This window comes from Calypte anna, chromosome 21 (genome assembly GCF_003957555.1).
Source record: "Calypte anna isolate BGI_N300 chromosome 21, bCalAnn1_v1.p, whole genome shotgun sequence".
NCBI classification, from domain to species: domain Eukaryota; kingdom Metazoa; phylum Chordata; class Aves; order Apodiformes; family Trochilidae; genus Calypte; species Calypte anna.
Window position 1 is genome coordinate 6,984,880 of NC_044266.1, and position 22,481 is coordinate 7,007,360.

General features: G+C 46.5%; 2 protein-coding genes across 4 annotated transcripts; both read left to right on the plus strand.

The window, feature by feature from the left end:
- The first annotated feature begins 61 nt into the window (after window positions 1-61).
- On the plus strand, window positions 62-12,572 carry MFN2 (mitofusin 2). Its single transcript, XM_030463853.1, has 19 exons — window positions 62-137; window positions 453-590; window positions 856-1,034; window positions 1,693-1,828; window positions 2,190-2,352; window positions 2,862-2,986; window positions 3,254-3,362; window positions 3,452-3,559; window positions 3,930-4,083; window positions 4,323-4,390; window positions 4,559-4,680; window positions 5,082-5,208; window positions 5,470-5,574; window positions 6,030-6,132; window positions 6,792-7,012; window positions 7,139-7,288; window positions 7,740-7,936; window positions 8,944-9,078; window positions 9,706-12,572. The coding sequence occupies exons 3-19, from the start codon at window positions 860-862 to the stop codon at window positions 9,773-9,775; spliced, it is 2,268 nt and encodes a 755-aa protein (XP_030319713.1). The 5' UTR covers window positions 62-137; window positions 453-590; window positions 856-859; the 3' UTR covers window positions 9,776-12,572.
- A 689-nt stretch (window positions 12,573-13,261) lies between these two features.
- On the plus strand, window positions 13,262-21,688 carry MIIP (migration and invasion inhibitory protein). 3 transcript variants are annotated; one of them, XM_030463846.1, is made up of 10 exons: window positions 13,262-13,422; window positions 16,276-16,465; window positions 17,001-17,462; window positions 18,032-18,131; window positions 18,571-18,682; window positions 18,870-18,934; window positions 19,314-19,443; window positions 19,847-19,943; window positions 20,695-20,802; window positions 21,065-21,688. In XM_030463846.1, exons 2-10 carry the CDS (start codon window positions 16,292-16,294, stop codon window positions 21,068-21,070), a joined length of 1,254 nt encoding a protein of 417 aa, XP_030319706.1. In that variant the 5' UTR covers window positions 13,262-13,422; window positions 16,276-16,291; the 3' UTR covers window positions 21,071-21,688. The 3 variants fall into 3 exon arrangements, with proteins under 3 accessions (XP_030319706.1, XP_030319708.1, XP_030319707.1); XM_030463847.1 differs by lacking the exon at window positions 20,695-20,802 and having other exon boundaries at window positions 13,277-13,422; window positions 21,065-21,639; XM_030463848.1 differs by lacking the exons at window positions 19,847-19,943; window positions 20,695-20,802; window positions 21,065-21,688 and adding an exon at window positions 19,751-19,834 and having other exon boundaries at window positions 13,273-13,422.
- Window positions 21,689-22,481: the final 793 nt, after the last annotated feature.

Sequence of the window (22,481 nt, forward strand, 5' to 3'; positions counted from 1 at the left end):
CCCCGGGACTACAACTCCCATGGTGCCTCGGGACTGCCCGGCGCCTGGCGATGACGTCAGCCGCCCTGCGCCTCCCCCCTTCCCGGGTGTGGGTGCCGCGGATGTAACATGGCGGCCTCGGGGGCGCGGCGGTGAAGGTGAGCGGCGGGGCGGCTCCCGGGCATGAGGGGAGGGAGAGCCGCTGGAGCCGGGTTCGGACCCTCGGGGGTTCGCCTGCCGTCGGGGAGGGGAGGGTAATGGCGGGGAGGGCTCTCCGGGGCAGGGCCCTGCAGCCCCTCAGCCTGAGGGCCGCTTCCCGCCCTTTGCCTGGCGCCCGCCGCGGCCGCCTCAGGGCTGAGGGGATGGAGGTGGCAGCACGGAGCATCTGCCCAGGGCATCCCCCACACTCCGGGGATGGCGGGGGAGCAGCAGCCTCTGTCCCTCATCCCTCCCCCCGGGTCCCTCTGCCGCAGGGACGGGGCTGGAGGCGACGTGGTGGAGAGAGCTGGAGGAGGGAGTGTGAGCAGGGCGAGGGGAACTGCGGACGGTCGTGCTCAAGAGGGACTGGAGCTGATGATGCCTGGCTTGTGACAACGTAAATCATCCTGAAAGTAAGCGGAGGAAAGGGAGGAGTGGTGGCTGGGGGCCTGGTGACCTGAAGGGAGAATCATAGAATGGAAGATTTTTATGTTTGTTTCTTTCTTTCTTATGCTTAAGTCGTTTGCAATTGTAGACAATGGAACAGTATATTTTTGGGGAAAAAAAAAAAGAGATTTGTTTTAAAATGACTATTTCTCTAGTCCTCGGTAGGATGCTTGTCCAGCCAGCTGCTGCCACTGGGTGAAACATCTTTATTTGTGGGATTTTTCCCCGCAGCGCAATGTCCCTGTTGTTCACCCGTTCCAACTCAATAGTTGCAGTGAAGAAGGATAAAAGACACATGGCTGAGGTAAATGCCTCTCCACTTAAACATTTTGTCACTGCAAAGAAGAAAATCAATGGTATCTTTGAACAGCTGGCTGCATACATCAGTGAGAGCTCCTCATTCCTGGAAGGTAAGCTCAAGTCTTTAACTAGGAGTGTGTCCCAGAGCTTCCCCCACGAGCACTTCCCCAAACACCCACCAAAAAACTCCCATTCAGTTAAATGGTGTTGCTAGACCCATGCTTTTTTTTTTTTTTTCCTTATGTCTGATCTTTGTTAGAACACCACCAAATAATTTTATTGAGTTTGGGTGGAGTTTGGGGTTCGTACTTCAAAGCATTTTTTTGAGCTCGGGTTTTATGTTGTTTGGGAGGTTTTTAATAAACTCTAACAGGCCCTTTAGGTTCTTCCCCTCTAATTCTCCCAGTAATCTTGCCTAGATGTTTAACTGGGAGTGACATGTGGTGTCTGCCAGGCACTGGCTTTAACAGCTTAAGACACAGACAGAAGATTGGCTTGGTTGTGTTTTTTTTTTTAAGGGTTTAAGGCACTCCTAAGGATGAGAGTGGTTATTAGCTACACAAAGGAGACAGGCAGATAAGTGCTGCCATAAAATGGCTTCAGGGTTTAAAGATTTAATTTATGTTTAAAGATTCCCCACACAGTCTTTGGGACATAGCTAAACACACAGCTGTGTGTGTTCCATCATCCAGTTCCTGGTGTTTCACCCAGTCCTGACCCAGATGGCTTTTAGGATTCAGAGCCATAATCCTGTGTTTTGATTTTTAGAAACACACAGGAACGTAGAGCTTGATCCTGTCACTACAGAAGAGCAGGTACTGGAAGTCAAAGGCTACTTGTCAAAAGTCAGTGGCATCAGTGAAGTGTTGGCAAGGAGACACATGAAAGTTGCTTTTTTTGGAAGGTGAGTCACGTGCTTACCCTGCCTTCACTCACCACTCAGCAGAGCAAGCAGCATCTTTAGGATTGTTGCCAGTAAAAGGATATTTATAGAAAGACTGGGGCTCAATCTTTCACAGCTTTTCCTTGTAATGTGTGTGTTGCTCTTACTGGGTTTCTTGTCAGTTAGCAACAAATCCTGTAGCACATAATTCTTTGATTTGGAAGAACTGTTAAGAAAACAGAAAATTCTTTTTGTAAGTGGTGCTTAAACTGTTAATATTCCTGATACTGCTTGGGGTCAGAGAACTTGCTCTCTGTAGTGTAAAAGTGAGTATCCCTGAGTCTCAGCAGCCTGCTTAAACCATTCTTTCCTCTGACTCCAGGACAAGCAATGGGAAGAGCACAGTGATAAATGCCATGCTCTGGGACAAAGTCCTTCCCTCAGGAATTGGACACACCACTAATTGTTTCCTGCGTGTGGAAGGGACAGATGGGCACGAAGCTTTCCTGCTGACTGAAGGCTCAGAGGAAAAGAAGAGTGTTAAGGTACAAGTTCCTTAAGCATAAAACAAAAGGGAAATGCTCTTCAGCACTGACAGAAAAGGAACAAGAAAATGAAAGCACTATGAATTAATTTCTGCATTAAGGATTTTAATCATTGAAGGAGTACAGAAGAATTTTTTTTTTTTAAGTTTTGGAAGGGAGGAATAGAGCAAGTTAAAAACTAGTTAATTTTATGAAAGAGACATTACCTTGTATTTGTTAGTGGTAGCAGGGAATCACAATGATGACTCAGGAGGTTCTGAGCTCCCTGTGACTGAGAGGAGGCCCAGACTTGCTGATAATTCTTCAGGAGCTTGACAGGAAAATCTCTCATAAATTCTTATGGCAGTTGCCTCTTGACTGAGGGACTCAAGCACCTTTTATGTGGAAAATCTTCAGGGTGTGATTCTGAGTTGGGTTTTGCCTTAAATTGTTTGTGAACGGCCCTGGGGGGGAAAGAAATGTGTTGGAGGCACAGAGAAAATGTTATAATTTCTCCATCTCTTTACCAGACAGTAAACCAGCTGGCTCATGCCCTTCACCAAGATGAACTTCTGAATGCTGGCAGCCTTGTCAGTGTGATGTGGCCTAATTCCAAATGTCCTCTCTTAAAGGATGATCTGGTGCTGATGGACAGGTGAGAAATACCTCTCTTTCCTCCTTATCAGAGATTAATTACAGCAAGGTCTTGGACTACAAAGTCAACAAACATCAAGGAAATTGACCCAGTTCTCAGCTGTGTCAGTGACTCAGTCCCTCTGCTCTAATTGGCACTTGGGTGGTACTGGGATTTCCTGTGTTACTCGAGGAGGGGATAGCTCAGACATGAGAAATTAATGAAAACGTGCTTCATATTAACTTCTTTTATACTGTTTTTGCTGTTTCTGTCTCTTTGTGTGGGTAGCCCTGGCATTGATGTGACCACAGAGCTGGACAGCTGGATTGACAAATTCTGCCTCGACGCCGACGTGTTTGTCCTGGTGGCAAATTCTGAGTCAACATTGATGCAAACCGTATGTTGAAGTCCAGTTACTCACTGACTTGGACTAAAAAATGAATAAATTTGCATCTCTTAACAGGGTTTTCCTCTGTTTTGCTCCAGGAGAAGCAGTTCTTCCACAAGGTGAATGAACGTCTGTCTCGACCCAATATTTTTATTTTAAACAACCGCTGGGACGCGTCTGCCTCTGAGCCAGAGTACATGGAAGAGGTTTGTGGGGTGTTTCAGTTCCTTCTCTTTATGCATGGACATTTTAGGGTCCATCCTGACTGGACCTTGCAGAACCATAGTATTGGATGTGATGGTTTTGCAGCTTGGGTTGTTGTTACCACACTTAGGAGACCAGAGGGAGTATAAAGCAGTGATAAAGATGTGACTCAACGTTTCTGGGCTGGATTTACAGGGCCCAGCTGAAACTGGGTGACTTAGATAACCTCTGGAAGATTCTATAAAGCAGGGAAGTTGTTTTTCGTGTCCTTTTGCATTGGTAAATTAGACCAGCAGAGGGCATCGGGGTGCCTGTCCTAACCTCCAGCAGAGGGATTTAACTGCATGGGAGTTTGTCCCGTTGATCGCGCAGGTGCGGCGGCAGCACATGGAGAGGTGCACCAGCTTCCTGGTGGATGAACTGGGAGTGGTGGATCGAGCCCAGGCTGGGGACCGAATTTTCTTTGTGTCAGCAAAAGAAGTGCTGAATGCCAGGATTCAGAAGGCTCAGGGGATGCCAGAAGGAGGTGAGGAAAGCTAACAGAAACTCTCAGGTTTTTTTTATATGGAGGGAAATAGAGAATATCTTATTCCAAAACATGAACAAAATATGAGTCAGATGATTAACAGAGCAGTCAGAAACAAAGAGGGGATTTGGCAGCACTTCTGTATTGGCTTCATGGTAGAGCAGGAGCTTTGCCTGATGTCCAACATCAGATTGCTACCTGAAAACTGAAGTGGTTATTCTGCACTTTCCTTCTCTCAGGTGGAGCACTGGCAGATGGATTTCAAGTCAGAATGTTTGAGTTTCAGAACTTTGAGAGAAGGTTTGAGGTGAGCATCACATGTGTTAAGCTTCTCAGATTTCACTCCTGAAAGGCTGGGGACTGGAGTTTATAAACATGGGGTGGGACCACATTTGGGAAACAGAATATATGGGACAGCAGAGTTGTGTCAGTGTCCTTGTTCTTGCTGCTACTCTTGGCTGCCTTTTGTTTTTAGGAATGCATCTCACAGTCAGCAGTCAAAACAAAGTTTGAGCAGCACACAGTGAGAGCAAAGCAGATTGCAGAAGACATTCGTCTGATCATGGATTCTGTGCATGTTGCTGCCCAGGAGCAGAGGTGAGGAGCCCTGGTGGCTGCTGCTTCCATAACTGAAGTTTGGATTCTGGGAGAATTTTAAGGGAAATGAGCATTTGAAATGCAGAATCCAGCATGGCTGGGAGTGGGAAGGACCTGCACTGCTGCTCCTGCTTCACATTGGGTTTTTGTCCTGTGCTTATTGTAGGTAGTGACACATTTTATTCTTTGGCAGGAGAATTGGTTTTGGTTTTGGAATTCAAATAGTTGTAGATGAGCAGTGCATTTTTCTGCCATGTGATGGGCACTGCCATGGGATGGGCACTGCCATGTGATGGGCACTGCCATGTGATGGGCACTGCCACTTGATGGGCACTGCCGTGTGATGGGCACTGCCATTTGATGGGCACTGCCATTTGATGGGCACTCTTTATTTTCCCCAGAGTTTACTGCCTGGAAATGCGAGAGGAGCGACAGGACCGTTTGGGGTTTATTGACAAGCAGCTGGAGCTCCTGACTCAAGATTATAAGAAGAAAATAAAACAGATCACAGAGGAAGTGGAGAGGCAGGTAAGGAGGAGTGGCTGCAGAAAGAAGAGTTTGTCTGGGACAGCTGCCAAGCACGGTGGGAGGAATGCTAAGTGCTGACTGGAGTAATAGAAATGTGGGAGTTACAGATGGGAGGAGAAGGAATGATTTTGGAAGCACATGGCACTGCACAGAGTGCTCAGCAGTGCTCACTGAGAAATGCCTGTCCTCAGGGGGCAGGGATGGGTTCATCTCTCCCCAGGACAGAATTCACAGAAGCTCTGTCCTGTGCTGTTTCTCTAGGTGTCCAATGCCATGGCAGAAGAGATCAGGAGGCTTTCTGTGCTGGTAGATGAATACCAAGCAGACTTCCATCCATCTCAAGTAGTTCTTAAAGTTTACAAGAGTGTAAGTAACATTTGCTTCTTACTCAAGCAATTTTAAAGAGGCCTTTTTTGTGCTTAATGTTCTTTCAAATAAGGGATGTGCTAAGCTTTTCAGTTGTGAAAAATACTTTGTTATGATGTCTTTTGCATTTGGATAGCTGCTGCAAAAAGGGAACAACTTCAAAAAAATTAAAAAGGAATAAATAGATTTTTTTTTTAAATAATCTCAGTGATAGTACATCTCAGTGATGTATCAAACAGAACTATTTGTGGACAGAGATCCATATGAGATATTTTGATTTGCTTTTTCCTCTCCTTCAGTGAAGAATAGGGGGTAAAACGACACTGATCTTTGAACAGTGGGCAGACAGAATATGTGCTTTTGTTCTGGGAGGGTTGGTTTTTTTTTAACTGTCAGTCTCTGGCACCTACAGCCTGCATCTTGTCTGTTTGTTTTAATAACTTTCTCTCTGTTAGGAGCTGCATAAACACATTGAGGAGGGCCTGGGCCGTAACATGTCTGATCGTTGCTCCAATGCAATCACAGCTTCCCTGCAGACAATGCAGCAAGAAATGATAGGTCAGTTCAGCAGGCAGTGTTTCTCTTTCCTTTATCTGTAAAGTGAAATAACCAGGTCAGTGTCCTGGGATTCTCTTTAACCTGATGGCTGATGTGTAGCTGGTATCATCTGAGTTTCCATCTGATGAACACTGCTGTGGTGTGGAGGCCTCCTGCTTTTTCCACGCTGCTTTTTCCAGCCTGTGCAGTGGTTTGCTGGTTGATATCTACAGTCAGCTTAATCCTCATGAAAGAGGAGCTGTGACTTTGGAGACCAAGATCATAATGAAGTGTGAGTGACTTGAAACCAAGTGTCTGTCAATGTAAGCTTTAATAGGACTGTGTTCCTAAACATCTTCAGAACTGGCCTTAGGGTTCTGTTTTCCAAGCTATCGTTAAAGGGTGAATTTCAGCAGCTACCAACTACCTAAGCACCTAAGCATTTAGGAGACTCCATAGAAAGATTTCCTTCTGAGTTAATCTGACAAACTGGGAACCAAATAGTAATTCAGGATGTCTCTTGCTTTGCCACACGTTTGACTTTAGGAAGTTTACAGTACAAAAAAAAAAAAACTGGAGAATGGAACAGCACATAACCACCCTGATTACAGAATGCAAGCCCTGTTATTTTTGAGAACTTGATGGCCATTCTTTGAATGTTTTTTTTTCTGTGCCTGTAGATGGTTTAAAACCCCTCCTGCCAGTCTCTCTGCGGGGCCAGATAGACATGTTGGTTCCCCGCCAGTGCTTCACACTCAGCTATGATCTGAACTGTGACAAGCTTTGTGCTGACTTCCAAGAGGACATAGAATTCCATTTCTCTCTTGGATGGACGATGCTGGTGAACAGGTTTTTGGGACCAAAGAATGGTCGTCGGGCCTTGATGGGCTATAATGACCAGGTAAAATACCTTATTGATGGGCAAGGTAGATCTGATATTCCTCATTTCAGCAGATGCTGAATTTATGGCTTGCCTTCTCTCACTCTCTCTTTTGTTCTTGTTTTTTGTCATTGCTTTTCTAATTAGATCCAACGCCCTTTAACACCAGCAAATCCCAGTCTGCCCCCTTTGCCTCAGGGCTCCATGACCCAGGAGGAGCTCATGGTGTCAATGGTGACTGGATTGGCCTCCCTGACTTCCAGAACTTCCATGGGGATCATCGTGGTTGGTGGTGTGGTACGTTGGCACGGGGTTTCTGTACAGAAAGCTGGAGCACTGACTTGAAAAGGGCTTGCAGTGCTGAGTCCTGTTAGAGATCTGCTGTTACCAGAGAGTGAATACCTTTTCCTTTGAGCTGCCATTTGAGTGGAGACATTGGTCACCCCAGAACATCTTTTACTTGAGAAGCAGGGATTCTGTGAACGAGATAAAGTTTGTTTGCACTTTCAGTTGTAATTTAAACGTGCTGGAAAGGTTCCCCTATACTCAAGTAGTTCAGGTGAGCTATTTTTATTTTGTAGACTGGGCCTGAGTAGCAAGCTGTCTGACCAATGAAACCACTTGCAGGTCAGGGCACATTTTTATGTGCCTAGAACAAATGCAATGATCTGTGTGTCCTTTTCAGGACTTGGCATCATTTCTAGGTGATGATCATGTCATCATTTGTGTGTCCTTGTGCTTTTTGTAGGTCTGGAAGGCTGTGGGCTGGAGGCTGATTGCTCTCTCTTTTGGCCTCTATGGGCTGCTTTATGTGTACGAGCGCCTCACCTGGACCACAAAAGCCAAGGAGAGAGCTTTCAAAAGGCAGTTTGTGGAGTATGCTGGGGAGAAGCTGCAGCTCATTGTCAGCTACACAGGTTCCAACTGCAGCCACCAAGTCCAACAGTGAGTTCATAGAATCCTAGAATGGGCTGGGTTGGAAGGGAGCTCAGAGATCATCAAGTCCAACCCTTGCTCCACTCCCCCCGTGGTTCCCAGCCCATGGCACTCAGTGCCACATCCAGGCTCTTTGGAAAGATCTCCAGACACGGAGAATCCACTACTTCCCTGGGCAGCCCATTCCAATGCCTGATCACCCTCTCCAGAAAGAAATTCTTTCTCATCTCCAACCTAAACCTCCCCTGGCACAACTTGAGACCCTGCCCTCTTGTCTTGCTGAGAGTTGCCTGGGAAAAGAGCCCAACCCCCCCCTGGCTCCAACCTCCTTTCAGGGAGTTGCAGAGAGTGATGAGGTCTCCCCTGAGCCTCCTCTTCTCCAGCCTCAACACCCCCAGCTCCCTCAGCCCTTCCTCACAGCAATTCTGCTGGATCCCTTCACAGCCTCCTTGCTCTTCTCTGGACCTGCTCCAGCACCTCAATCTCCTTCCTGAGGGGCTGAGGGGCCCAGAACTGGACACAGAACTCAAGCTGTGGCCTCCCCAGAGCTGAGCACAGGGGCAGAATCCCTTTCCTGGACCTGCTGGCCACGCTGTTCCTGAGCCAGCCTAGGATGCCATTGGGATTCTTGGCCACCTGGGCACACTGCTGCCTGTATTCAGCTAAAACTTGATCTAAATTCTCTTCTTTAGGGTTGTTGGTTTTTACAACTGATTCTCCTTGTTAAAGCAAAAGGAGTCTAGGTCTTTAATTCAAGATTTAAAAATGTGTAATGATGCACATTTTAAAAGAATATTATGGGGTTTTTTTAATCACTGAGGTAATATTTGGATGCTGTGAAACATTAGCCTCAGTGTGCTTCTATCTCTCACATCAAGCTGCTCTGCATTCTTATGGAGCAGTGGAAAGATGAGGCACTGAGCAACACCATCACTATACATCAAAGAGATTTATTCCCTAAATTTGCTGCTTCATCTGACTTTTTGCCATAGCCAACTGTTCTCCTTTTTTCACAGAGAGCTTGCTGGAACGTTTGCTCATTTGTGTCAACAAGTGGATGTCACACGGGAGAATCTTGAGCAGGAAATTTCTGGCTTGAATAAAAAAATTGAGGTTCTGGATTCACTGCAGAGTAAAGCAAAACTGCTCAGGTGAGATTTTGTTATCCCATATACACAGATGTTTGCATACAGCTGTTTTTTCACAGGATTGCCCCAAGATGTTCAGATTAGGGTGATTCTTGGGGTGCAGCCCTTCTTCCATTCTAGTGTTTGATATGCAGACATCAGCATCTTTCTCTCCCTGCTTCCATTGTGTCCTTTCCCATGCACTGTTGGCATTTAAATCTTATGTCTCACACAACTCCTTTTCTTTCCTGCTTTTGGTTTGTTTGGAATTACAGTTCTTTTCTGTGTATCAAAACATCCAGTCCTCTACTCCAAAATCCTTTAGGCTAATAACAAAATTATGCAAAATGTCTCACCCTCACTTTTGTACACAGTTGTCTGTTGGTTTATTTCACCCTGCAAAAGCTGTCAGGAAGAATTGTTCAGACATTCCTTAACTGCCCATTAAAGTCAGTGAGAAGCTGTGACCAGGATCTCAGTTGGAATCTCAAAGCCTAGGAAAGGGAGGGCAAGGAATGGTGGCAGCATTTTGGAATTGAGGTCTGGTGCTCCTCCATGCCTTGCTGTTCATTTTTTTCAGTCATGCTACTTTCAGGTTGGCTTGAGAAGAGTTTATTTCACTCACCTGATGGTTACTTCCTTTCCTTGCAGGAATAAAGCAGGTTGGCTTGACAGTGAACTCAACATGTTCACACATCAGTACCTTCAGCAAAGCAGATAGTGTGGGAAGAAGGAAAACCAACAGTTTCCTGTCAGTGCTCTCTTAAATACTGCAGAGAACATGGTGGGTGATGGAATTCCCTAGAGGGAATGAGCAAGAGCCTGTTGCTGCATTCCCAGTTGCTGTGTGAACAGTAGGATTCTGCTTCCTCCTTTGTGTCCCACCTCTAAACACTAGCTGTTTATAACTCCTCTTGTTCCTCCTTGTGAGACCAGGCTACCAGAGAAGGAATGTGTGCCTCATACATTAACAGGGGGCTTTTTAAGGCAAAATGAAGTACAGTAACAGATTTAAGATGTTTTTCAGGTTCAAAGTTATTAACACGTCTTTATGGACATTCATTTTGCTACGTGCAGACAGAACTTCTGATGAACTTGGCCAAGCCCCAGGTGTATGTGTGTGTGACAAGCAGCTGTTTGCCTAAACACAGATCCCAGGGCACACAGCAGATGTACTGATGGTTTCACAATGCGTTTATAGCCCAGGCCTGTCTCCTAGGTTAATATTCTGTTACCATAGACCAGGACAGAGAATCACTGTGTCCCTTCATAGGAAGCTTTAGTACTCTCAGTGTGTTTAAACCTAGGAACAAAACCCAGTTCTCTTCCAGAGCAAGAGGGACTAAGAGATTTTGCTTTGGTGAGCTTATTGTCTTTGGGATCAGCTTCTTCCTCTAAGAGCACTTTAATAAATGCAGCCTGGCCCGTTTCACATCACAGACAAATAGTTTGCACTGACATAACTAGTGAAGAGGTAGTGCTGGTAACTTGACAGCTTGTTGAGGAAGAACAATAGGAAAGGAAAGCCAGTTGACAGAATGTAGTGAACTGCTTTATGAGATAAAGTTGATGAGTGTGGTTTTTTGGAAATGCACAGCTGTTTCTAGAAGCAGGCCTTTGGAATTCCATTACCACTATTTGGCCACAAGAACAGCATGTGGATTACAAGCTGGAAGAGATTTTGCTTCATGTAGAGTTCCCATAGGATGTTACAGTCCATGCAGTAATATGATTTGATGTTGTTTCTCTTCTGTTCAAAGTATGAGAAGGAGCTGGCAGGTGCAGCTTCTCTGGAGCAGGAGGGACACTTGTCCCTTGTATTTTGTGCCAGGGCAAGAATGGGTCAAGGCAACTTGTTTTTTTTCAAAGATTTTTTTTTTTTAGTGGATGAAATACTGAATCTTGCCCTGAAGCACTTCTGAATTGGGAGTGTAAGATCTGGGAATTGTAAGGACTTGAGTCCCTGTTGGAATTGATGGAGGAGAAATTTCCACTGGTTGAAGAAGTACCAGGATTAGGTTCCTATGTTGCAGTTTCTTTCCCACCTAGTGGGTCAGTATTATGCCAGGTTTTGGGTATAACCTTTCTGTTCCCCACAAAATGTCTGAGGAATCCAGGATCAGACCCTGTAGTTTTGAGGTTGGTGGCAGGTCCCAGCTGAATTCAGAACTACTCTGAGTGGTTATTTTTCTTCCTATTGACAGTGAGACTTTTCACTTAAAAATGATATCAGCTGGCCCTAGGCTTTCTTGTTCATGCTCAGGTGTCTGTGACAGGTCCCCTCTTTCCTGTCTCACAGAAGTTGCAGAAAGAAGCAGCTGCCTGACTCTTGAGGGAGTAAAAATAGTGGAATATCTGGAAGTATTTCAGATTGGGTTATGATTTGAAGTAAGACTTGAAGTGTCTGGATCATGTAGGAGCTGGCAGTGGGACTTGTCCTGTCCCTGGAATGCAGGAAGCAAAACCTTTCACTGCTGGGAGACAGCTCTGAATCCCACCCAAGCATTTTCACCACAGGGTTTTCTCAGGCAATCTTGGGTCAGATCTGAGGATGAGTAAGAAAGACATTTCAGTCTTTTCCCCTGGAGAGGGGTTTTCTAGGCTTGTGGTGAATCAGACTGAAGAGGAATCATCATCCAACTGCTGGATGGTAAATAAATGAAGGTCTCTAGTCTGAAGCCATCACACAGACGTTTGTAATAGGCTCTGTATTGTGCTGAAATGAAATATTATTAAGCTCATCCCTTGTACACCAGGACATTGTCAGGTCCAGGTAGAGGGAGGTGCTGGTGTAACACTGCTCAGCAGCTCTGAGCTACCTGAAATGCTGACCTTGCTCTGGACCCTGTGTGCCTCCTGTGGGCTTTAGGGGAAATCTGATACCTGAGCTTTCCCCTTTCTGTAAAGGGGAAGATTGATGAGTTCTTGATGAGTTCTTACAATCTGGTGTCTTGCCACTGTGTGTGTTTCTGTTCAGGCTTTGGTGATGCATCCTCACTGTAGTGCTGAACCCCAACCTGTAAAACAGGGGAAAAGACACACATTTTTTAAGCAGCAAACCTGCCACTGTGGCAGAAGAGTTTTTAATCCTGTGTAATCCTTGTCCCTAGAAGCCCAAGTGATCAAGAATAGAATTTTTAACAGAAAGGCCTGTGATTCCTCCTCAGCACAACCCAGCTGTGCTTCTTTAATTCAGAGTGGTGGAGGAATGGACACTATCAGCCAGGAGACTGCTCTCTCCTTTTCTTAAAGCCTGATAAGCTAATCCTTGGAAATCCCCAAACCAATCTTCCTCAAACTCTTTATTAAAGAAGGTCAGCTAAATGCACTTTATCTTATTGCTGCTATTTATTTTCCTCTGTGTAATGTTGATGGAACTCTTTGAAATGCTCTTACCAGTGAGTTTTCTCTCTGCTGTATTTAAGGTGATAAATTTGCATGAATTATTCCTGTATCAATGCTGTAAACAACAGAAACCAAATAAAAGTTAATTGGAAAAATATTTCTGCTTGTCCAGATCCAAAGTCTCGGGTTTGATGTGTTTGTTGTGCTGTAGGAAACTGCACCTTTGACTACAGTGACCTTTTATCTGGGGTTGTACAGGGAAAGTTACCAAGAAGAGGACTGATAGTGGTCAGTTATCTGATTTGAAAGTTTGAGAGGTTCCTTTGAAGTTAAAAGTGCTTAAAATGTTGCTACTGAATCAGTGCTTCCTGGAGAATTCTGTAGAAATTCACTGAGTTCACAGAGGGCAAGTGTGGTGGGTTGGGTGTTCTGGGCTGAGGAGGTTGAGTGTGCTGGAAGAGAAAAAGGCAGAGAGGCAGTGGGAAATAAAAACCACAGAACAGACCCAAAAAACCCAAAAAAACAAAACAAAACAATACAACAAAACATTTACAAAAAAAAAAAAATTAAAAAGCCACACACACAAAAAAAAAAACCCAAAAAACAAAGCAAAAAAAAACAAAAACAAAAACCCAAAACAAGCAAACAAAAAAACCCAAAAAACAAACAAACAAAAAACCACAAAATACAAAAACACAAAAAACCGAAAACCACAAAAAAACCAAAAGCAAAAAACCAAAAAACCCAAACCCCCCAGTGCTGGTTGCTGGCTGCGGGCAGTGCCTTCACTTTGGGTCATTCCCGGGCCACCTCAGGTCCCGGTTCCGCCCCGCTCCTCCCCGCTCTGGGCGCGGCTACTCCCGCGCATGCCCAGAGCTGTGGGGCGGGACCGGATCGGACCGGAACCGCCTTGGGGCCCCCGGAACCGCGGTGGGGCCCTGGGATCCAGGCTGTGCTGGGGTTGTCCCGGTGAGCGGAGGGCTCCCGGGCTGTCCGGGCCACAGGCGGTTCGGAGCGGCTCAGGTGAGCCTAAAACCGGGGTGATGGGCACCGGAGGGTCCGCAGCCGGGGAGCCGCTTGGCTCGGCGGGACTGGCGGTACCGGTACCGGCGCGGTGTGGGCTGCCAGGATGGTCCCGCGAAGGGAAGGGGGATTGTGCGATTTATCAGCCCTGGGCCTGGGGGAGGCTCAGGAGAGGCTCAAGCAGAGCCCTGGGCAGCTCTGACCCGGAGCTCCTGGCTCCCAGCACAAGTCCTGGTGTTTTCCCTCTGCCCGGGGCTCAGCTCCTGCCTTTTCTCCGAGGATCCAGACAAAAGCAGCTCCGTAAAAACCTGGAGGACTTCAGGGCTTCGTGTGGGTTGTGCTAAGAGTGGATCTGTGGTAAAACCCTCCCAGAAGGAGGGATGTTATTCCCAGAGTTTTAGCTTTCCAGGGATTAATAATGAGGGAGAGTTAGCTCGGTTCTGTGAATACTTCATTCAAATGGTCTCAAGTTGGGTGCCTGGAGAAGTATTTCTGTTTGGTGTCCTCTAGGGTACCTCTTGCTTATTTCTTGTAATAAAATGTATGTGATAGCTCTGTGTTAGCACTGCTTACAGCTCCTCCCAGGGCTGTTTTACATCTGGTTCCTGGTGTCCAGTTGCCCAGGAGCAGACTTGAAAACACATTAGATGAGCTTGGGAGAAGGATTTAGGGATCCTTGGGAGGAAAAGGTCCCAGGAACCACATAATTTTCTTGAATGTAATTAATCATGTGCTAAAAGCAACGCCAAGGTTTGGGGTCAGGGTTTTGTTTTACTGAAAAAAATAACAAAAAAAACCAAAACACCACTTTTTTGCAAATTTAGAGTACTTTGGGATCTTGTAAAGATGTTGAGCAGTGTGACAGCCCTCCAGTCCTACTGAGCTCTCTTTATTTGTTAGCTTCCTTTTTTTCCCATCTTCTAGAAAAAAGGGCAGTAACCCTTAGTGGTTAATGTGTGGGACTGGAACTGTCTGGATTTTGAGGCATAATTGATCCTTTTGGAGGCTTCCTGTTTGGAGAACAGTTTGACTGAATGTTTCTTTTTGATGTAGTGAATACATCCATGGCCATTATTCATATTTTGAACTTAGGAGCCTCCTGGTGGTATTGTTATACAACTTCTGATGCTTAAAAAGAGTATTAAAGTAGTATGACATGAAGTTGTCCTGAATATCAGCCTCTGAATCAGATGTCTCTTATCTGACCTTTAGATGTGGATTTTTTTTCGTGTTTGTTGTTTCCTCTGTAAGAGTTTCTTGTCTCTGTTCAGTCAGCTACCAGTTTCTGGGCGCAAAATATTTGACAGCACATCTGAGGGGAGAGAAGGATGATCTGAGGGGAGAGCAGGATGATCTGAGGGGAGAGCAGGATGATCTGAGGGGAGAAGGGTGATCTGAGGGGAGAGAAGGATGATCTGAGGGGAGAGAAGGATGATCTGAGGGGAGAGCAGGGTGATCTGAGGGGAGAGCAGGATGATCTGAGGGGAGAGAGGATGATCTGAGGGGAGAAGGATGATCTGAGGGGAGAGCAGGATGATCTGAGGGGAGAGCAGGATGATCTGAGGGGAGAGCAGGGTGATCTGAGGGGAGAGAAGGGTGATCTGAGGGGAGAGAAGGATGATCTGAGGGGAGAGGATGATCTGATGGGAGAGAAGGATGATCTGATGGGAGAGAAGGATGATCTGAGGAGAGAGAAGGGTGATCTGAGGGGAGAGAAGGATGATCTGAGGGGAGAGCAGGATGATCTGAGGGGAGAGCAGGATGATCTGAGGGGAGAGCAGGATGATTGGAGGGGAGAGAAGGATGATCTGAGGGGAGAGCAGGGTGATCTGAGGGGAGAGAAGGATGATCTGAGGGGAGAGAGGATGATCTGAGGGGAGAGCAGGATGATCTGAGGGGAGAGAAGAATGATCTGAGGGGAGAGAGGATGATCTGAGGGGAGAGAAGAATGATCTGAGGGGAGAGAGGATGATCTGAGGGGAGAGAAGGATGATCTGAGGGGAGAGAGGATGATCTGAGGGGAGAAGGGTGATCTGAGGGGAGAGCAGGATGATCTGAGGGGAGAGAAGGATGATCTGAGGGGAGAGAGGATGATCTGAGGGGAGAGAGGATGATCTGAGGGGAGAGAAGGATGATCTGAGGGGAGAGAGGATGATCTGAGGGGAGAAGGGTGATCTGAGGGGAGAGAAGGATGATCTGAGGGGAGAGAAGGATGATCTGAGGGGAGAGCAGGATGATCTGAGGGGAGAGAAGGATGATCTGAGGGGAGAGGATGATCTGATGGGAGAGAAGGATGATCTGATGGGAGAGAAGGATGATCTGAGGGGAGAGAAGGGTGATCTGAGGGGAGAGAAGGATGATCTGATGGGAGAGCAGGGTGATCTGAGGGGAGAGAAGGATGATCTGAGGGGAGAGAAGGATGATCTGAGGGGAGAGAGGATGATCTGAGGGGAGAGCAGGATGATTGGAGGGGAGAGCAGGATGATCTGAGGGGAGAGAAGGATGATCTGAGGGGAGAGAAGGATGATCTGAGGGGAGAGCAGGGTGATCGGAGGGGAGAGCAGGGTGATCGGAGGGGAGAGCAGGGTGATCGGAGGGGAGAGCAGGGTGATCTGAGGGGAGAGCAGGGTGATCGGAGGGGAGAGAAGGATGATCTGAGGGGAGAGCAGGATGCAGTGCTGTTAATTCTTAGTGTGCAGAGTTTTGATTTTGAGACTGGCTGATTTCTTGGGAGCAGTGACCAAAACTCCCTCCATTCCACCAGGTGTAAGTGGGTTCTGTCAGTCTCCTGAGTTGGCTTCTTTGCTTAATGCTTCCATATATGTTAATTCACCTCTCCTCTGGCTTCTTAAGAAAATATTTTGATAGGATGGATGCAGAGCACCTGAAGAGGCTGCGTCAGACCAACCAGGACCTTCTGCAAAGGCTCAGAATGAAACAAGAAGAGATGAGAAGACGACTTCCCAGCAAGCCACCCCTCCCAGCATCTCTGCACAGCAGAGCAGCTCCTGGCAGATCTGTCCCCTTGCCCAGGAGAGGAGGGGTATGTGTTGTGTCTGTCCTAGGAGTGCTCAGGAGCAAGTGATGGTTCTATGGTGGGCACCACCTTCTGCTGTGGTGTAGGAAAGGAGACCTGTGGACACAGAGGAGCTGTTAGAAAGTGGAATGTGGAATACAGGCTGGTAGCAAAGTAGCTAAACTTTGTTTGTTCCTTAGCCTGTGGTCTCTGATATGTTCTTGCAAAGGGTTCAGAGGTCAGTTCCTGCCTACGAAATGTGGGTTTCTTAATCTAGCAGAGGAATGAACTTGGGGGAACATCATCCTTTTATTTCTTCTAAGCACAAAGGCTGAAAGTTTGGCAGTTTCTCAAATTGGGAAAAGCTCCATTTGGCTTGAAGTGGAACCCTTTCTTATCTTTTCCCAACACTTAATAATGTCTCATGAATAATACAAGGATTTTGCTTTTTTCCAAGCAGGAATTTAAAGGGGTTAGCAGAGCAGGATAAGAGGTTGATTTTCTCTTGCTGAGTGAAATGTCCTTGCAGTCTGGATGATGTCATGTGTCTCTGTCCTTACAGAAGGAAAACAAGATCAATGCTGTGAAGTCTCTGGTGTCTGTGGAACCCAGAGCTTACACAGCCAGAGCCACCCTTTGCTCATCTCTAAAACACAGCATCAATGACAGAGGGGTCCAGCAGCAAGGAAAGGGACAGCAAGCAGTAGGTCTGGATCCCAGCTTTCCTGGGAAGGAGAAGGGTTTTATGCCAGAGTCTGCAGTCATCACATGTGGCAGAGAAACCTCTGGAGTGGATAGGGATGGCCATGCTGAAGGGAGTCCAGAGAAAGAACCCTTCATTGAAGAGAGCAGGAAAGAGTTCTCTCTGCTGCATGGTTTCCATGAGAAAGAACAGCTTGAGAGTCATCTGGACCCATCACTGAGCAGAATCCAAAATGAAGAGACCAGCAAGGAGAATGTGGGGACTGGAGAGCCCATAATCCATAAACCTGTCTTGCTGACATCTCAGGCTAAAGAGCTGAAGGTAAATGGTGAAACCAGGGTTGTGCTTGGGGTGGGGAGAAAGGGTGATGAGAGCATTACTTGCAGTGTACCCAGTGCATAAATTGAACTGTTCCCAGCCAGGAACTGTTGATGTTTTGTTCAGGCCCTGCTTTCCTTAGTCCTTGAACCAAAGACCAGAAAGCTGCAGCACTTTGCTGTAAGATTCCTTGGCATTTGCTTTTGTGATTCCCATGCTCAGGGGGAGCAGCCTGGAGCAGTGCTGCTCCTTGTTTCCTTCAATGGGAGCATCCTCCAGGGCAGCACAGGTAGCCTGATATTTGGGGATGTGTGATGCAAGAAAGTCAGCATTTTGTTCAAAGCCCTGAAAAAATATTGCCTTGGCCTGGGTGAGTCCCCTGCCTCCTCTTTCTGTTGGATGAAGACAAAGGGCTGGTGAGCAGGCTGGTGGTAGAGGCACAGATAAAATCCAGCCTCAAATTAATCCATCTCTGTCCCATTTGAACAGCTGACCCTGATCTCCAGAGCTGCATCTTTGCATGTCCTGCTTGGCACACAGGAAATCTTCATGAATTGTTTTCTTCCCTGAAGGAAACTGCTGGTGTGACTTTGCAGCCTGAGCATGAAGAATGTCCCATCCCTGGGAGCAGCTGGTCTGTGCTTCCTTTCCTGGGCTATGACTGGATTGCAGGTGAATCCTAAACCTGAAGCAGAGCTCTCAGCATGTTGTGGTGCTATAAATAGTTAAAACACAGTTTGCAGCTTCTAAAAGCTGAGCTGTGGCAGAACTGCAGACCCAGAGCCCACGTCACAGGTCTCAGCAGATGATGAGATGAGATGAGATGAGATGAGATGAGATGAGATGAGATGAGATGAGATGAGCTTCAGTTGTTCCAGGAGCCATTCCCTGTCCATGACTTGTGCTTCCCTGGAATGGTGAAGTGGCAGTGCTGTGGGAATCCAGGCAGCAAATGGCAAAGCTGAGGGGGGTCAGAGGGGCAACTGAAATGAATTAGGGAACCAAAGCACGTGGTGAGGCTCTGGCTTGACAGGATGATGTGCTCTTGTTTTGGTGCTTTGGTGCTTTCCCAAATTCAGTAAGTCTTGACCTGTTTCCTTGGTGTTCTCAGGGCTCCTAGATACAAACTCATCAGTTGCAGAAAAATCTGATCAATACTTCGCTGAGCTACAAGAGTTCAGAAAGGCCAACACAGCAGCTTGTGTCCATGAGCAGCAACTGGAGTAAGTGGGCCTGGGGACAGCAGTCTGTAGAGTAATGCAAGAGCAGTTTGTTGGGAGTGGGAAGTTGTATGGGTGGCTTTGCAGGCTTTTCTTTACCTCCCAGTCAGGAATCTCTGCTTGGGAGAGGTGGTGCTGTTCAGGGGGCCTGTCCCCTGTCACTAACTGATCTGTTTGTGTATTTCCTTAGGCCCAGTGCTCTGGATGACTCAGTGGCTGAACAAGAACCAGATTTGATAACCGGTTCCCATAAGTGTAAGATGAGATTTCTTCCTAATCCAACTTCAGGGAACAACTGAGCAGTCTTTGCCTTTTGTTTTGAGAGAGCTCCACAACTGGGCAAGACAAGGAAGAAGCTTCTTAAACCAGATTAAACTTCCTCTCTCAATCAGTACCATCTTTTGTCAGGGTTTCTTGTAATTGGCTGACATTCTCTTTTTAAGTTGAGGAGGCTGAAGTTTTGGTTTTGCTTTTTAGGAACTTCTTTGGGGACAGGAAGTGCAAAAGAGACTTCAGGAAGAGCAGCTCTTTCTGTAGAGTGCACGTGTGGCACAGCTGTTGTTTGGCTGCTTTGTGGAGCCTCCTGCCACCCCAGGGATGCCCTGACCTGTGATGTTTTGTTGTGCTGTGCCAGGTGTTTATTGCTATCGACTGAACCAACGCCTCTTCCCTGTCCCTCTGGACTCAGAGTCTGCCTGCCTGGTGTGCAAGATCCCACGTGCTCACCGAGCCCCAGAGACACTGGAAGAGCCAGTGTGTGTCAGGTAGCTACAAATCCCTGCTGTGGAATAGGTGGAACTCGAGGAAACAACAGGGAAGAAACAGCTGATAATGTGAGGGAGAAAACAGTGTCAAAACAGCTCTGTAGAGAGGTCCTGTTCTCAAAATTAATATTTATTAATTAATATATTTATTAAGAGATTAATCTCTTGCTTAAAAACTCCCTGCTGATCTTTTTTACAAGCAGGAACAGTTTTGAAGCCAGTGAGAAATGCATGTTTTACATTAATTTGCTGAATGTACCTGTTAAGTGCCTAGAGCCCTAATCCAAAACTCTTTTGCTTGGTTCAGTTTGGGATTAGAGCTGTGGATTCTGAGCTGGGAAGGCACCTTCACCTCCTCTGCCTGGTGGAAGGTGTAGGGAGTTGCTCTCTGGTCTGGTTGCAGGGTCAGCATTCCCAGCTCTGCCCTTCTGCCTGCCCACAAGTACAGAGCCCATCGCAGGAGGAGCTTGGAGCCAGCAGACAACCTGGCCTTACCTTTGGTGAGTTCCTGCCCTCTGGCTGACACTGCTGCCATGGACTGGGCTTGCATGAGGAGGGGCTGGGACCTGGCAGAGTTTCTAGTCAAATTTCTGATCTGCATTCCCCAAATTTCTCTGCAATGGCAAGGAAAGCCATTGGTGGTGTGCTTCTGGGTCCATAGCTTTGTGTAACTGGCAGGAACTCTCTGACCCATCTCCAGATGCTTTACACCAAGGAAAGGAAAGTGCCTGATGGAGCTGTGTGCTGCTGGGGTGTGGTACAGCTGACTCAGTTCAGGAATTCACCTTTCAGCACAATAAACTCTGCCTCCAAGTGCCTGTGTTTCTTTGCACAGATGTTAGGGAGTCAATGTCAAGCTTCTGTGAAATATTCAGTGTGGATTTGGGCAAAATCAATAGTGGCAGAGGTGGATTCCAGCCTGGTTCTGTATTCCAGCCTCCAGGCATTATCACTGATCCAAGCTTGCCATGATGTAGGCAGAAGCCTGGGTTTGAGGTTTAGTGAGTCAGGTGAGATGTGTTCAGAGAGGTGCTTGGGTTCACAAGGCAAAGGGGTTGCCATGCAGAGTGTGAGAGGGGACAGTAATGCAGTTTTGCCTCGTTTCCTGTTAGTCATATAAAAGCCCTTTAAAATTAATTCATTAATTACCTGTTAAAACCTGCCTGTGCAGAAATGATTATTTATAACTATCAGGCCATAGTAAACTAAAAGGGTAAAGCACTCCAGGGTAGCATTCCCATCTCTTCACAGCATTGTCTGGCTGGCTGGGAAAACACCTTCCCTTCCAGCAAGCCCAAGCTCAGCACTTTGGATCTGGGATCCTCACTGGCAGGGAAGCTTCCCCACCACCCTCACCTGGTAAGAACTGCCTGGAAAGAGTCCCTGGGGATGCTGTGGATGACACAGATGGGACTTGAAATCCTGTTTCTAAAGGGTGTGAAACTCATCAAGTGGCAGTGCCTGGGAGAGTCCTCTTGTCTCCTCTGGGAGGCATTGTCCTCTTGCTGCTGGGTGAACTGGTGTCTGCACAGATAAGAGGCAAAAACCTCTTCAGCTTCATAAAAAGGGAAAAGTCACTTTGGCATTCCCTGATTAATTATCCTCTCCATTTGAATTCCAGAACTGAGTGTCCAGAGGGTCAGGAGGGACCAGGACTCAGCAGCTTCTGCACCAGACCCACTGGACTCAGATCCAGCAGAGGGAGCAAACCAAAGCTGGGCTCTGGATTCAAACCCAACTCTCAGCTCTGTGAACCACTGACCTGGTTGCCCTGGGGAAGGGATGGACACAGGCTGTGGAAACAACACACTCTGGATAAATATAGATTTTTGAGCAGCTTTTTCCCAGTTTTCATAGTTCTGTGTGTGTGTGAGCAACCAGTTCACGTATGTGAGAGTCTGTGTGTTCAGCTATGGCTTTTCCCTTTCCTTTTTCTTGCCTTTTGTAGCTACTTCTAAGCATATGCAGGAGCTTTCCCAGCTAGGGCTGGATAAGGTGAGATTTTATTCATCAGAAATCTGTAGTACCCTAAAATGTTTGCAAACAACAAATCATGCTTGTTTGAAGGTTTTTGGAGATAAACTGAAAAACATTTTGACGTTTTTAAATTGTACCAGAGCAAAATATACAGTGTGAGTTGGTTTCACTTTATAGCCTCTTTCCTTTTCTAAAAATAACTAAAACCCTCTTCTTTCCTTTCCTAAAAATAATAAAACCAATGTTACATTTTGTTTAAATAAACCTCCAACAGAAATGCTGCCTCAGATTTCTTTCTGGGAGCTAACTTGGTAGGCAGAATGGGATTTTCACCAGTGATACTTTCAGCTTCTTGGTATTCACAAGTATTTCTGTATCAGAGAAATTATTTATTACATCAAGTGTACAAAGAGACTTTTTTAAGCAAGGAAAGGAACATTGCAGGGTTATTAAATCTTAATGTAAGACTTAGAATGGAAAATGTGAGGGGTGATTGAGTTGGTTTGGGCTGTGTATCTGTAGGGTAAAGGGAACAGAGCTGGTCACATAATTACCATTATTGAAAATGCTAATTTTAAAAGAAATTAACCCAGTGACTACAGAAACACCAGGTGCCAAATGTTACATGAAATAGGGCAGATTCAGGGGTTTTACCACATGCCTTCAAAACCAAAATGTTAAGAGGTCACAGACCTTAATTTATCCTGACACCAATTTCAGCAAGTCTTCTCCCCTTTAGAACCAGGGCAAATCTCATGCTGGGAAGGAACTTCAGGGAGAGAAATCAGGTGAATGCAGGAGGATCCAACACAACTCAACATGTCTTTTGGAAGCTGGGGATGCACTCAGCTCTTACACCTGGGGGAGTGGTGGAAGTTTGAGTGTGACTCTGTTCTTCCATGAGAACCAGGGAAGGAAATCAGTGCCACTGCACCTCCTCGTTTGTCTCTTTGTGTCTGGTTCCTGGCCTGTGGGTCCTGCCCTCCTCTGCCAGCTGAAACACTGAAAGTGCCACCTGGATGTGGAACCTTCTCTTTTTTTCTTTTTTCCTTTTTTCCTTT

Coding starts and splice junctions, on each gene's coding strand:
- MIIP (XM_030463846.1), top strand. CDS start 16,292: ATGGATGCAGAGCACCTGAAGAGGCTGCGTCAGACCAACCAGGACCTT. Junction 16,466..17,000: donor CCTTGCCCAGGAGAGGAGGG/GTATGTGTTGTG, acceptor CTGTCCTTACAG/AAGGAAAACAAGATCAATGC. Junction 19,444..19,846: donor GAAGAGCCAGTGTGTGTCAG/GTAGCTACAAAT, acceptor GTCTGGTTGCAG/GGTCAGCATTCCCAGCTCTG.
- MFN2 (XM_030463853.1), top strand. CDS start 860: ATGTCCCTGTTGTTCACCCGTTCCAACTCAATAGTTGCAGTGAAGAAG. Junction 1,829..2,189: donor AAAGTTGCTTTTTTTGGAAG/GTGAGTCACGTG, acceptor CTCTGACTCCAG/GACAAGCAATGGGAAGAGCA. Junction 2,353..2,861: donor AGGAAAAGAAGAGTGTTAAG/GTACAAGTTCCT, acceptor TCTCTTTACCAG/ACAGTAAACCAGCTGGCTCA.